The sequence below is a fragment of the Fukomys damarensis genome, unplaced genomic scaffold (assembly GCF_012274545.1).
Source record: "Fukomys damarensis isolate Sample0158 unplaced genomic scaffold, DMR_v1.0_HiC HiC_scaffold_8, whole genome shotgun sequence".
Classification (NCBI taxonomy): Eukaryota; Metazoa; Chordata; class Mammalia; order Rodentia; family Bathyergidae; genus Fukomys; species Fukomys damarensis.
The window spans coordinates 5,021,116-5,034,533 of record NW_022900920.1 but is presented as its reverse complement, the minus strand read 5'-3'; the positions used below and the strand labels follow the sequence as shown (position 1 = coordinate 5,034,533).

General features: G+C 38.8%; 2 protein-coding genes across 2 annotated transcripts in view; both read left to right on the top strand.

Annotated features, from left to right (window-relative positions):
* The window catches only part of LOC104872324 (olfactory receptor 13A1-like), a 117,525-nt gene that overhangs the window by 45,694 nt on the left and 58,413 nt on the right, over positions 1–13,418 (top strand). The window lies entirely within an intron of this gene.
* LOC104872337 (olfactory receptor 13G1) lies at positions 2,915–3,877 on the top strand. The gene has a single exon (XM_010638552.1). The coding sequence runs from the start codon at positions 2,951–2,953 to the stop codon at positions 3,875–3,877; it is 927 nt and encodes a 308-aa protein (XP_010636854.1). The 5' UTR covers positions 2,915–2,950.

The window sequence follows — 13,418 nt, the reverse complement described above, 5'->3', positions numbered from 1 at the left end:
GGGTATGAAGAACTGGAACACAGGATATTTGTGCTCTCTCCTCTCTGCCCCTGGGATAAAGCCAGTTCTCTCTACACTGTATATGGCTTTCTGAATAATCATCTGTCTTGGGCCTAACAGCCAATTTCATAAGCCACCTCAGTGAGGAACCTGAGGTAGGACTCACAAGGGACACAAGCTTCTTCCTTAACTTTCATCACAAAGCCAATTCCATCCCTATTTAAATCTGGGTAACATGAAGCCTGTAGCTCCTCTGGAATCTGAGCAGTAGGATCCCAGTCTTCAAAGAACCCACACGGTGTGGTGAGTACCTGGGAAAATTAGATTGGCAGGACCCTCTCTCAGTGCTGATCATGCTTTCCCTGGGCAGCATCTCATGCCCCATTTCAGAGTCCATAGTTTAAGGACTCACCTGGAATATTTCAAAGGCATATGGTACACTGCTGTTTAAAATTATACTAAGACTATTTCTCTCCTTTCAGTTGTTAAATCAAGAGGTTCATTTCCCCATGTCTGTGGGGCTCCTGAGGGCCTTGAGTTCTCCTGTGTCAGAGGAACATAGATGTACTACTGTAAAATCTTCCATGTCTAGTGAAGAGTTTTAGTGAGTTCCAATAAATATTATAAGAAAAACGTAAATGAGGGGCAAAAGGACCTGGGGTGAAGCTCCAGGACACTCTCTCTCTCTCTCTCTCTCTCTCTCTCTCTCTCTCTCTCTCTCTCCAGGTGACCCTCCACCATTGCTTCAGAGAGCTCAGCCTGGAATGCTCAGAGCAGCACTGGTAAGGCATAATATTCACATGATTTTCCCAATCCTTTGGAAACTGAGGCATTTTATTTTCCATAGATTGAATACTTGAATAGAGTGAAAATCTTGTTCATGATTGTCACATTTCAGAAGCAATTCAGGAAAAGACAGAGCTGGTTTCAGCCACAGACCTCGCAGGGAGGGAAACAGGGATGAGGCTGGTCCTCTGGATCTCTCTCTGCTGCAGTCCCTGTCCTCAACCCAGGAAAATGACCACATCTCACTATTCCTGCTTCCACTTCTCTCTCCTGATGGAGAAGGTGTGTCAGGAGGACACCTCCTGTTTCTCAGTGGAGCAGTGAACCTGAATCTGTCCAGTCCAGTCATGCTGTGCTCCTCAAAATATGGTGCAGGTGGTGGAATTTGGCTGGTCCTTCTGGTCAGCCATCCTTAGGTTAGGCATTGGAAGTGAGCAGGGGGGTTTGGACAGGGAAGTGATTCTGAGGTTGGCCTTCACCTGTCAGACATATATTAATCTTGAACCAGGAATGTCCTGGATTGCTACTGACCCCAAAGACAGGGTGGTCAGAGCAATGTGGGATGTTGCTCTAAGTCTTGAATTTCAAGTCAACAACATGTGCTGTTTTGTACAATAATTTCCCATGCAGACTTTGGGAAATACTTATATTGAAAATGAGCTAATTACTAACCTGAAATTCAAGTGTAATTGTTCACTTACATTTTGCTTGCTAAATTTCACCACCTTGCCTGGATACACAGGGACTCCATGTAAGGCCTCACAACACTGACCAGGGAATAGTCTGGGTGTTTTTGAAAAACTATTTGTTTGGTGTGGTTAGAGTAAGAGGAAACTGGCTTACGGGTCCTGCAAGCTCTTAAGGTAAAGATCTATCAGAATATTTGGAGAGCCATTCATGGAAAAGGGGTCTAGGGCCTGCAGCACGTGGTAGTGACTTTTGTCACACTGCAGTTTGTTTTGTTTGCTTTGAAATGGAAGCAGAGCTAACAAAGCACAATCTGCCCAAGGCCTGTGAACTAGCAACATGGATCCTGTGCTCTGAAAGTCAAGGACTACACACTGCTATAGAATGATTCCCTGGAAAAACAGGGGCCTTGTGTTCACCTCATCTCAGTTGCCCTAATGCAGTGGGTGTGTCCCACCAACTAGCCACCGTACACATAGTTCTGTCAGAGCTGGGCCTGTGCACATGTGACCAAAGCATTCTGCTCTACTTAGGCCTCACTTCTCATCATTCAGGGTCCATGCATCCTGGACACATGTCAGATCTTGACTGTGAATGTGTAGTGCCACAGAGCCTGGCCAGTACCCTGGGTAACTCCCCAGGAATGGCCCAGCAGGGTCTGGGATGGGGAGAAAATGAGAGGGGTAGACTTGAGGTCCTGCAGCACCTGGTTCTGCACCAGCTCAGATCTCTGGCAGCCCACAAGGCCTAGGCCAGAAGATGAGCACAGAGCTTTCCTCTTCAGTTCAGGGTCTTCTTGAGCAGCCAGAAGCCTGTGCCTGTGCTACTGGCTGTCCTTTTCTAACCCGGCTGTTCTAGTTATGAATGGGAACTTGTGAATGAATGGGTTTCTGATTGTTTCTGCTCTGTATAAGGAGAATCTGTATTCACAGAGAGCAAATTCCTGTCTGTGGGCCAATAATGTGACAGTGGCTTCAGCCTTTGGGTTTCAGTCCCTGTAAGGACTACATTGCACACTTCCACATGACATAGACACACAGGGAGATCATGTCTACAAGAGGCACTTGTCAGCAGGCAGTTGTCAGCATAGCACACACTTCTATCTCCCCCACTGCCAACTTGACCCTGTCCTCCATTTTCCCTTCCAGCTGTCCCCATCACAGGGAAAGTTCCTGGTCAGTTCACTGGAACTTGACTGCTCTCTGACTCTGTGGAGACTTGTGCCTCATGGATGGGTTGCTCCATTTATGTTCCCAATGTGAGCCTATTTTCTTGGACCTAGATTCTCTGCATGATCTGCACCTGGCTTGCCCTTTACTTTATGAACATTTTCCCTGTGGCTTTTATTTCCCAGAATGGGTTACTTATTATATGTAATTTGCCAATTTCTATTAATTTATTAATTTAAAAAAATATACCTCTTCTGTTCTTGAGGGGGACACTCACATGTCCTGCTTAGGCCTGATCCGCACCACCCATGGGCCCTGGGAATCAGTCGTTCGTGAGAATGTTCATCCTGCAGAGATTCACAGATGACCCCTGGCTCCAGGCAGCCCTCTTTGGCTTCTTCTTTACTCTGCTTGTGGTGGCCCTGATGGGCAATGGCCTGATCATCATGGTCATCCACTGTAGCTCCAACCTCCACACACCAATGTACTTCTTCCTTGTCAACCTGGCCCTGATGGATGTGGTCTGCATCTCAACGGTCCTGCCCAAGGTCCTACAGAGCCTGGTGGCTGAGAACACCATCTCCTTCTGTGGCTGCCTCACCCAGATGTTCGTCTTCACTTGGGTCCTGGGCTCTGAGCTTCTGCTCTTCTCTGCCATGGCCTATGACCGCTACCTGGCCATCTGCTGGCCACTGCACTATGGCACCTTGACGAGCAGTAGGGTCTGTGTGGCTCTAGCAGCCTTTGCGTGGTCCATGGGGGCTCTCAACTCCTTGGTGCTCACCTGCCTCGTCTTGCCCCTGTCATTCTGTGGCTCCCATCTTATCACACACTTTTTTTGTGAGATTCCATCTGTGCTCCTACTGTCCTGCAGCCCAACCTTTGTCAATGATGTCATGACCATCATCGCAGACATGTTTCTGACTGGCCTGAACTTCCTGCTGACCATGACTTCATACAGCTTCATAATTGCGAGCATCTTGCGCATCCAATCTGCTAAGGGTAAGCAGCGTGCCTTCTCCACCTGTTCCTCCCACCTGGTGGTGGTCACCCTATACTACTCTACTGCACTCTACACCTATGTCCGGCCAGCCCTGGGCTCTGCTGGGATCTTGGACAAAGCTGTTTCTGTTTTGTATACCACAGTGACTCCCTCTCTCAACCCCCTGATCTATACCTTGAGAAACAAGGAATTCAAAGTATCCCTAAAAAAACTCCTATTTTCCCATAAATGAGTCTGAGAGACAAAAGGAACTTTGGAAGCAGCAGGAGAGATCCCATGAGGGGCTCCTGCCTTGCTGGGCTCACTCTCTGAACCTGGGGAAAGTGGCTGAAACATCACCTGGGTGTGAAATCTAAGGGTGTTTGTATAAGAACATCATAGTTTACACGAGCCAGTACCACAGTTATTTTCACTTTTTAATGTTTTTCTAAGACTTTACATATCACTGTACAACTGACATATATGTTTAATGCTCTTAAACAATGAGATATTTCTTTAACTCTAATCAAATCCAACTGTTAGCTTCATTATAAGTGTAGGTTCTTATAACTCCTCAAAATTTTTAAACAATAGCTATCCCTAGATTGTCACTGGGTTGAGGAAACCCTGCACTGGTTTATGTTCTCTGTGGAATTTTTAGTGTCTTGTTCTTATTCTTTGTTCATCCTTCCAATTCTCATTCATATTTTTTCTGGGTCTTTGTTTACCTCCTACACATGAGGATGGAATTCTACTGTGGATTAAAAGGATTACCAGTCAAAACATTTTACCCTCTGATTCTTTTTAAACTTATTATGAGTATTTTTATCAAATAATGGTTGTTGGGTTCTTTTCAGATCTTTTCCATGCACCTATTTGGATGACCGACCCTGTCATGTTTTTATTAATTTTTTTGTAGCATAAATTTCATTAGGTGGTTTTTAAATGTTAAACCATTAACATCTTATCTTTTAAAAAATATATTATCCTTCTTGATCATGAGGTATTTACCATGTATATATTGCTACATTGAATTTACAAAAATTTTATTAAGAATTTTGTGTATATGTTCATACTGGTCTGTGGCTTGCTTTTCAAATAATGTCTTTTTCTGCTATTTTAAATCAGGATAATTCTAACCTGTTCTTTTTTCACGCATTTTAAATTTAGATCATTTATTGTCTGGTGTACTCCACATGCCATAAACTTTCCAAAAAATGTTTTTTATCTGCATTGCATAGACTTTGCTAGGTGTGTTTTCATGTTGATTCATTTAAAAATACTGATGCTCTGCCCCCTTACATTGTAGCCTGCAAACTCTCCAGGCCTGTGTGGAGCAGTTGTGGGACTCATTGCTAATTTTGTCTCAAGTTTCACTGTTCTTTGACATTTGATGACCATGGTGTGGTGTTGTGGTTTTGTCTAGATGCCCTCCCAAAGCCTCATCTGGTAATATTGGGACTTTTCAGAGGTGGCTGGATCTAGAGTGTGTGATGCCTAAATTAATTCATTGATTTGTTTGACAAAGTTCTTGGTAGGATTAAGAGTGCCTCACCTTGAATTGAATGCTACCCATCCTAAGGTAGCCTTGATGCAATATCAAGGAACAGAAAGAATGTGTTGCTTGTTAGTTGCTGCTTACTGCCTTCTGCCTGTCCTGCCCACTATGAACTGTTTCATCTTTGTGATATCCCTCTGTCATGCTGTCCTGCCTTGGAGCCAGCCAACTATGAACTGAAACCTCTACAAACTCTGAGCTAAATAAAGCTTTCCTCCTTTAAGTTTGAGTGTCGGGTATTTTGTCTCAGCAATGATAAAAGTTACTAAGGCAAACAGAAGACATATTTTTTTTTCAAAATGTATATTGCTGGCTTTTTGCTGTTTAATGGTGGAAATGAAATCTATTTCTTAATATTGTGACTTGACTAGAAGCTAACATGTGAAGATTCACTGATTTATATTCCACCATCCTAACACAAATTTAACATATATATTCTGTTCATCTGCCATTTCATAAAAAAGAAAAATCTGTGCCAATCAATGGTGTAATTGAAACATTTCATCCAATAAAAGAACTCACCAGGAACTGAAGCACCATCAGGGGCTCTTAGCTCTATTTGACCATTGTGCAGTCTCTCTCTCTCTCCCTCTGCCCCCTCCTCTTTTTTATTTTTTATTTCTTTCTGACAAGGCTCTGGCTATGTAATTTAGATTAGCCTTGAACTCAGTACAGTCTAGGCTAACCTTAAACTCACATCAACCTTCTTACCTCCCCTCCCAAGTGCTGGAATTATGGACATGTTTCACCATGCCCAGCTTCTTAGACAGTTCTAATTGAGTAAATGCACAATTCTTTCAGAGTGTCCATGTACTCCTGCCCTGAAGTGCTCCTCAACTTGGCTTCCTATCCTAAGCCTGCCTCTCATACTTTACTTTCTTGACTTGTCTCATCAAGAATTTAAAATATTCCCACTGACTCCAGCCTTCTTCCAAGGCTTCCCAGGATGTATGCTTAGGCCTAGCCCTGTAGTCAGCACTGGATGTTCAAAGATCAGAGCCCTTTTATTCTTAGGACAAAACAGCAGCAGGAAAACCATGTTCACTGTCACAGACTTCCTCTCAATTTCCTTCCTTTCCTGAAATCAATGCCCCCAGTCTTCACAGGAATTCAGAGTTTCTCCTGCTCTATTAGCTTGCCTCTTTTACTATAGGTGCACTGCCAGGTTCCTGAGTTCACAAACACAAGGATTCAAAGGGCTACATTAATGGGGGGACAGTTCCAGGTGGTATTTTACATGCAAAATTTGGACCCAGAAGACCAGGCTTGATTTTCACACATCCTACTGTTTATGTGACTTTGGAATAAAGATTTCACTTCTTTGAGCCTTGATTTTCTCATCCTTACAATGGGATTATTATTATAATACTGCCTAGAGTTGTTATAAGAATTAAATACTGAAATGTAACATACAAACCATTAGTACATGGGAGGCACTTGATAAATCAGAAAGAGAAATTGAATTTTCTATGGCAACCCTCTGAAAAGTGGTAGCATCAAGTTCAAACACTTTCTTTAGATTAATGAATTCTTTTCTCAAAGGTTATGGCATTTCTTCTTTTTTTATTAAAGATTGCAAGCATACATGACAACAATAAATGATACTAAATAAAAATTTCAAATATACATATATATGACAGCAAAAGAAGGATATGAAATAAACAAAAATTTATGCAACACAGACTGATAATCCAAATACAATATCAGTTTGATATGATCTTTAAACATTATATGTTCTTTCTCATTTTCTTTTCATATAATATTTTTGAAACAATTTATTTACAGTGGCTCCAGCAGGGGAGGGCATGGCTGAGCAGCAGGCATTTCTTAAGTCTTTTATAGAAAAATAATATTTTGTCTGTTCTTTGCTCAGTGTATTAAAATATGGCATCATTTTTATATGAACACATATTTACTCTATCAGATGTATGTTTTAACCTGACAGTATTTTATTTATTCATTTTCTAAACTATGATATTTAATTCCTCCTACACAAAACCAAAACATTATTCTTTTTAATGTTCCATGACAGATTTCACTGAAAATTTTTCTAGTGTTCATTGGTTGTAGTGGGCTGACGATCATTGTTAAGAAAAAGAAAACTCAAAATCTTACACTGGCAGTTTAGAAGTTGTGTTAGTTAGCTTTCCATCACTATAACAAATACCAAAGTCAACCAATCTATATAGATTAGAAGTTTCTTTTGGCTCAAAGTTTTGGGTGTTCTGGCCCATAACAGTCACTGATTTGGGGGGTGGCTGTGGTCAGACAACATATCACGGTGGGTTGAAAATGGTGCAGGAGAATGAATCACTTCATTCTCAGAGATTAAAGAGATGAGAAAGGGGCCAGGTCCTAGAACCTTCTTCAAGGATATATTCCCTACCTTCCTTCCCCTAGACCCCACTTCTTAGAGGTACCATCACCTCCCAGTAGTTCCTTTGGTTCAACGTCAAGCCTCATTTGTTTTTAACACAGAATGCTGCTGACATCTTTCATTACAATAGAAATGCAACTGCTGACTTAGTCAAGAAGTCAAAAATTTTAGTATATGTGCCACCAAAATGAGCACAAGAAACCAATAAAAATGACTCAGAAACCCTCAAGAGTCTCAGGACTGGCCTGTATCCCATACTTACTCCTCTTTTATTCCAATATCAATCCTAATGTTTTAAAACTTTAATTTAAAAAAAAATCTTTCAGATTTTCGCTAAATTGAAATAGAGACAATGTGGTTCAGTAAGAGACAAATCAGCTGAATTAATATGTCACTACTGAGGAAGAAGTGGCATTATGGGGTGTTGCAAGGAAGGTAAATGCACCACCAGTGTAAATGGAAGTGGGAAAGAGGGAGTGGTCGGTCTTAGACATCATATTTTTTGAATGCCATTATTGGCCAAAAGGAAAATTGTATTGTAATAATTTATCCAACTGTAACACAGCCAAGATTTGAAGATTCAATTACATTAAAATAAGAATTCTATATCTGCAGTTCATTAAGTTCTTAAAAACATCTTGTTTTTTTACTGAATGCATTTTTTAGTGTTTTGTAAAGAATTATTTCAAAAATATTATTACAAACATAATTATTTCCTTTACTGATATAAGTTAACTATGGCCCATAGTAAATTATGATAATAACTTATGATTCTTTTGAATTATATTTGATGCTAAGCTGAGGTTTCCTAGATGAGTCTGAACAAATAGTCTCTAGCTGCCTGACTGCTTACACAGGAATTGTACTGAATGGTTCCGTGCATCTTGACCAGTGTAGTCTCTCAGGAAGATTGGGCATAGGCAGCCATGCAGCTAGAGATGCTGCTGTGTTCAGTGGCTGCATTGACTGATGAGAGGACCTAGAATACAGACAGTGCTTGTGAACTGGTTCTGGTTTGTGTAAACATATTTTTCCAGCTGTAAGAAATGTCAGAAATTTCATAGGGTAATTATATTCAACTAATAATTAGAACATAGCTTGTCAGGGCTTCTAAACTATATTCATGTCTAATTGATGCATATAAATAATTATATGTGAATATTTAAATAAAGTAAGGTAATACAAAAAATAAAATAATTATTTAATTTTTATCTTGTTATTGTCTATCTTCAATTCTGTGTATATAACTTTTTACACTTGATCTCAGCCAAAATGTCAAGAAGCAATCCACATATATAATTTTTATATAATTTATTTTAATGTCCAGAAATACTCACTAAAAAGAAAGCTAATAAAAAGAAAGCAAGTAAAGAAGTTTTTTAAGAAAAAGACAAGAAAAGTAACATTCTAGAATACTGCAGTTTTTCTGTGTAATTACAAATCTATGGAAAATTTATCTTAATTTTTTCTCTAAAGGCATTTTAATTTTCTACTTTGAGTAACATTGTAGGTTACTGTATTTTTATTTAATAATAATCATAAAAACCATCCACGTTTTTCTCTATGCATCATTTTAATTTTCTATCTAAACAGCCTAGCATGAGCAGATATGTTTGAGGGCAGCAAATTGAAGGACTTTCCTGAGCAGCATGAACTCTAGCTATGCCACTAGCTAGGACTGTTTTTATATCAGTATTCCCCTTCCCCCTCTTTATCCGTCAATCATCTACTGAATCAAAGTGTGCATATGCATAAATGTATGTCTCTGAGGCCCAGGTGCTACCGGTTCTGTGTGCCTGCATAGGTGTGAACGTATGTTATTTTGTTTGCACAAGCTGGAAGACCAGAGATAGGCATATGCAGCAGGCACTTGGGATTGAAAATCTAGTTTTTTCAGGTTCTGCTGGCATCCTCTTGGTACTGGGGCTTTAGGAGTCATCCAGCTTTCCTTCTCAGTATGGTATAATGACCTTAGGAAGCTAGAATGGAGAAAAAAATCTGAAGAACAAGAGGACAAAGACTGATATGTTTCCTTTTCCCTTATTTCCTGTCCCCTACCCTTACCACTTCCCCTGTATCTTTAGCTCTATTCTTCCTATTTCACATTGTCAATTGTACCATTTGGATCTTACTTGAACTATTAGTTTTTCACACCAAAGAAACTATTCAGTATTTACACAAGTGTGATTTATTTATTTCACTTAAGAGTATGGCCTCAATGTGCATCCATTTTCCTATGAATGAGAAAATGAAAAAATGGAAACAAAATTTTTGTAAATAGGCAAGGGTGGAGGGAGGGAAGAGAGGGAAGAGGTATGGGGAAAAAATGAAAACCAAAACCTGTCATTGTAAAGGTAGAAGATTCCAATTATGAGTGTAACTGTACTGTATACCTAAAAAGTACCAATAAACTCAATGAGAAAAAAAAATAGAAGACAAAGACTGCAGCTTTAAAATTGCTAGCTTTAAAGTAGCTTCTGTTACTAAGAATGGCTATTATCAATGCCGAATAGTTTCTCTGGTGTGAAAAACTAGAAGTGTAAATAAGATCCAAATTATGTGACTGATGGTGTGAAATAGGAAGAAAAGTGCTAAAGGTGTAGGCCAGGCGTGGTGGCACATGCCTGTAATCCCAGCACTCAGGAGGCTGAGGCAGGAGGATCGCTGTGAGTTCAAGACCAGCCTGGGCTACATAGTGAGTTCTAGGGCAGTCTCAACTACATAGTGAGACCCTGTCTCAAAAAAACAAAAAAAAAGTGCTAAAGGTGTAGGGGAAGTGGGAAGAGTAGGGGAAAGGAGATAAGGGAAAAGAAAAAAAATATGATAAAACAAAAAAATGGAACTCTTCAAACTTTTCAATAAAATTGAAAGGGAAGCAATACTTCCAAATTCATTCCTGGAAGCGAGTATCGCTTTGACTCCTAAACCAGGGAAAGATACAACTAAACAAGAGAACTACAGGCCAATCTCCTTAATGAATATAGATGCAAAAATCCTTAATAAGATACTGGCAAACAGAATACAGAGGATCATCAAAAAGATCATACATTCTGACCAAGTCGGATTTATTCGAGGGATGCAAGGATGGTTCAACATATGTATATCAATAAATGTAACACACTATATTAACATAGTCAAGGAACAAAAACCATATGATCCACTCAATAGATGCAGAAAAAGCATTTGACCAAATTCAACACTCATTCATCATAAAAACTCTGCAAAAAATTGGAATAGATGGTCTACAATTCAACTTAATAAAGGCTATCTATGAAAAACCAGCAGCAAACATCATATTAAATAGCCAAAAATTGAAAACCTTCACGTTAAAATCAGGAACAAGTCAAGGATGCCCACTATCAACACTCCTTTTCAATATAGTTCTGGAAACATTGGCCATAGTAGTTAGACAAGAGAAAGAAATTAAAGCAATAAAGATAGGAAAGGAAGAAGTTAAACTGTCATTATTTGCTGACAATATGATACTTTATATTGAAGACCCAGAAAACTCCACCAAAAGACTTCTAGACTTAATTGACACTTTTAGCAGAGTAGCAGGATACAAGGTCAATACCCAAAAATCAGTAGCCTTCTTGTACATAATAACAGACTCATTGAGAGAGAACTTAGGGAAACAATTCCTTTCACACTAGCATCCAAAAAAAATGAAGTATCTAGAAATCAGCCTAACAAAAGAAGCAAAAGACCTCTATACTGAAAACTACAGCACTCTGAAAAAAGATCAAAATGGATATAAGAAAATAAAAAGACATCCCTTGCTCCTGGGTCAGAAGAATCAACATAGTTAAAATGGCTATACTACCAAAACTGCTATATAGATTCAATGCAATGCCAATTGAAATTTCAACACTATATTTCACAGAACTAGAAAAGAGAATTCAAAAATTCATTTGAAACCAGAAGAGACCTACAATAGCAAAAGCCATCCTAGGCAACAGACACATGGCAGTGGGTATAACAATTACCAACTTGAAGATATACTACAAAGCCACTGTGACAAAAACAGCATGGTACTGGCAAAGAAACAGACCTGAGTATCAGTGGAACAGACTGGAAGACACAAAAACAAATCCAGAGGTACTCAGCTATGTCATCTTTGAAAAAGGAGCTGATCATCCTCAGTGGAGGAAAGATAGCCTCTTTAATAAATGGTGTTAGAGAAAATAGATCTCAACCTGCCTCAGATTAAAACTGGACCTTTATCTTTCACCATGCACTAAATTAAAATCCAAGTGGATTAAAGATCCAAATATTAAAACAAAAACACTAAACTTGCTGGAACATATGTTAGACAGAATTCTTGAAGACATTGACATAGGAAAAGACTTTATGAACAAATCCTCAGTAGCACAGGAACTAGCAGAAAGAATCAACAATTGGAATCTCATCTTATTAAAAAGCTTCTTCACTGCAAATGGAACCATCAACAGAACTAAGAGACAACCTAAAATGTGGGAAAAAAATTTTACCAGCTGATCCTCAGACAAAGGACTAATATCTAGAATATATAAAGAACTAAAAACAATAAAATATAAAGACCCAATTCAAAAATGGGCATCTGAAATGAACAGACATTTCTCAGATAAAGAAGTAAAAGCAGCAAGTAAATATATAAAAAAGTGTTCCACATCTCTGGTCATTTGAGAGATGCAGATGAAAACAACACTGAGATTCCACCTCACTCCACAAAGAATGACTATCAAGAAATCAACCAATAACAAATGTTGGTGGGGTTGTGGGGAAAAAGAAACCCTTTTCCGTTGTTGGTGGGAGTGCAGACTGGTGCAATCACTGTGGAAATCAATATGGAGAGACCTCAAAGAGTTGGGACTAGAGGTTCTATTTGACCCTGCCATACCTCTGTTGGGTATCTTTCCAAAAGAATTAAAAGAATCATATCACAATGATATATGCACACCTATGTTTATAGCAGCACAGTTCGTAATAGCTAAAACTTGGAAACAGCCCATTTGCCCATCAGATGAATACTGGATAAAGAAGATGTGGTTTTTCTATAAAATGGAGTATTAGCCATAAAGAATGAGAAATTATATTCATTCATAGGAAAATTATACATTTTGAGGATATACTTCTAAGTGAAATATATAAGTCACACATATATAAATATTGAATAGTTTCTCTGGTGTGAAAAACTATAGTAGTACACAAGATCCCAATGAGATAATTAACAATGTGAAATAGGAAGAAAAGGGCTAAAGGTGTAGGGAAAGTTGGAAGGGTAGGGGATAGGTAATTAGGGAAAAGAAAATAATATGAGAAAATGGAAATAAATTGTTAGTAAATAGGGAGGGGAGGAGGGGGCTAAGTTAGGGCAGGGGAATGGGCAAAAAATAAGAACCAAGACCTGTCATGTAAAGGTACAAGGTCCCAATGATCAATGTAACTGTACTGTATACCTAGAATGTACCAATAAATTTTTAAAAAAAGAAAAGAAAATACAAACTAAATGTTCCTTAACATTGTGCTGGGCAGTGATTCTTGGACATGATCTTAAAATCAAAAGCCAAAAAAATTAAGTAGAGAAATGGTATTACATTAAACTAACAAGCTTCTGAATAGCAAAGGAAACAATCAATGGAGTAGATTTACAACCTACAGAACAGGAAAAAATGTTTACAAGCCTATCTCTGATATTACATTAATATCCAAAATCCATAGTAAACTGAAACAAATCTGTTTTTAAAATGGGAAAGAATAGAAGTAGGCATATGTCAAAAGAAAACAGAAATGCCCACAATGTGTCAGGAAATTCTCAACCTCTGTATCACCAGTTAAATGTAAATTAAGACTACAATGAAGAACTAAGGATGTGTATTG

Bases quoted from the DNA above. Each gene is read 5' to 3' on its own strand.
- LOC104872337 (XM_010638552.1), top strand. From the start codon at position 2,951: ATGGGCCCTGGGAATCAGTCGTTCGTGAGAATGTTCATCCTGCAGAGA.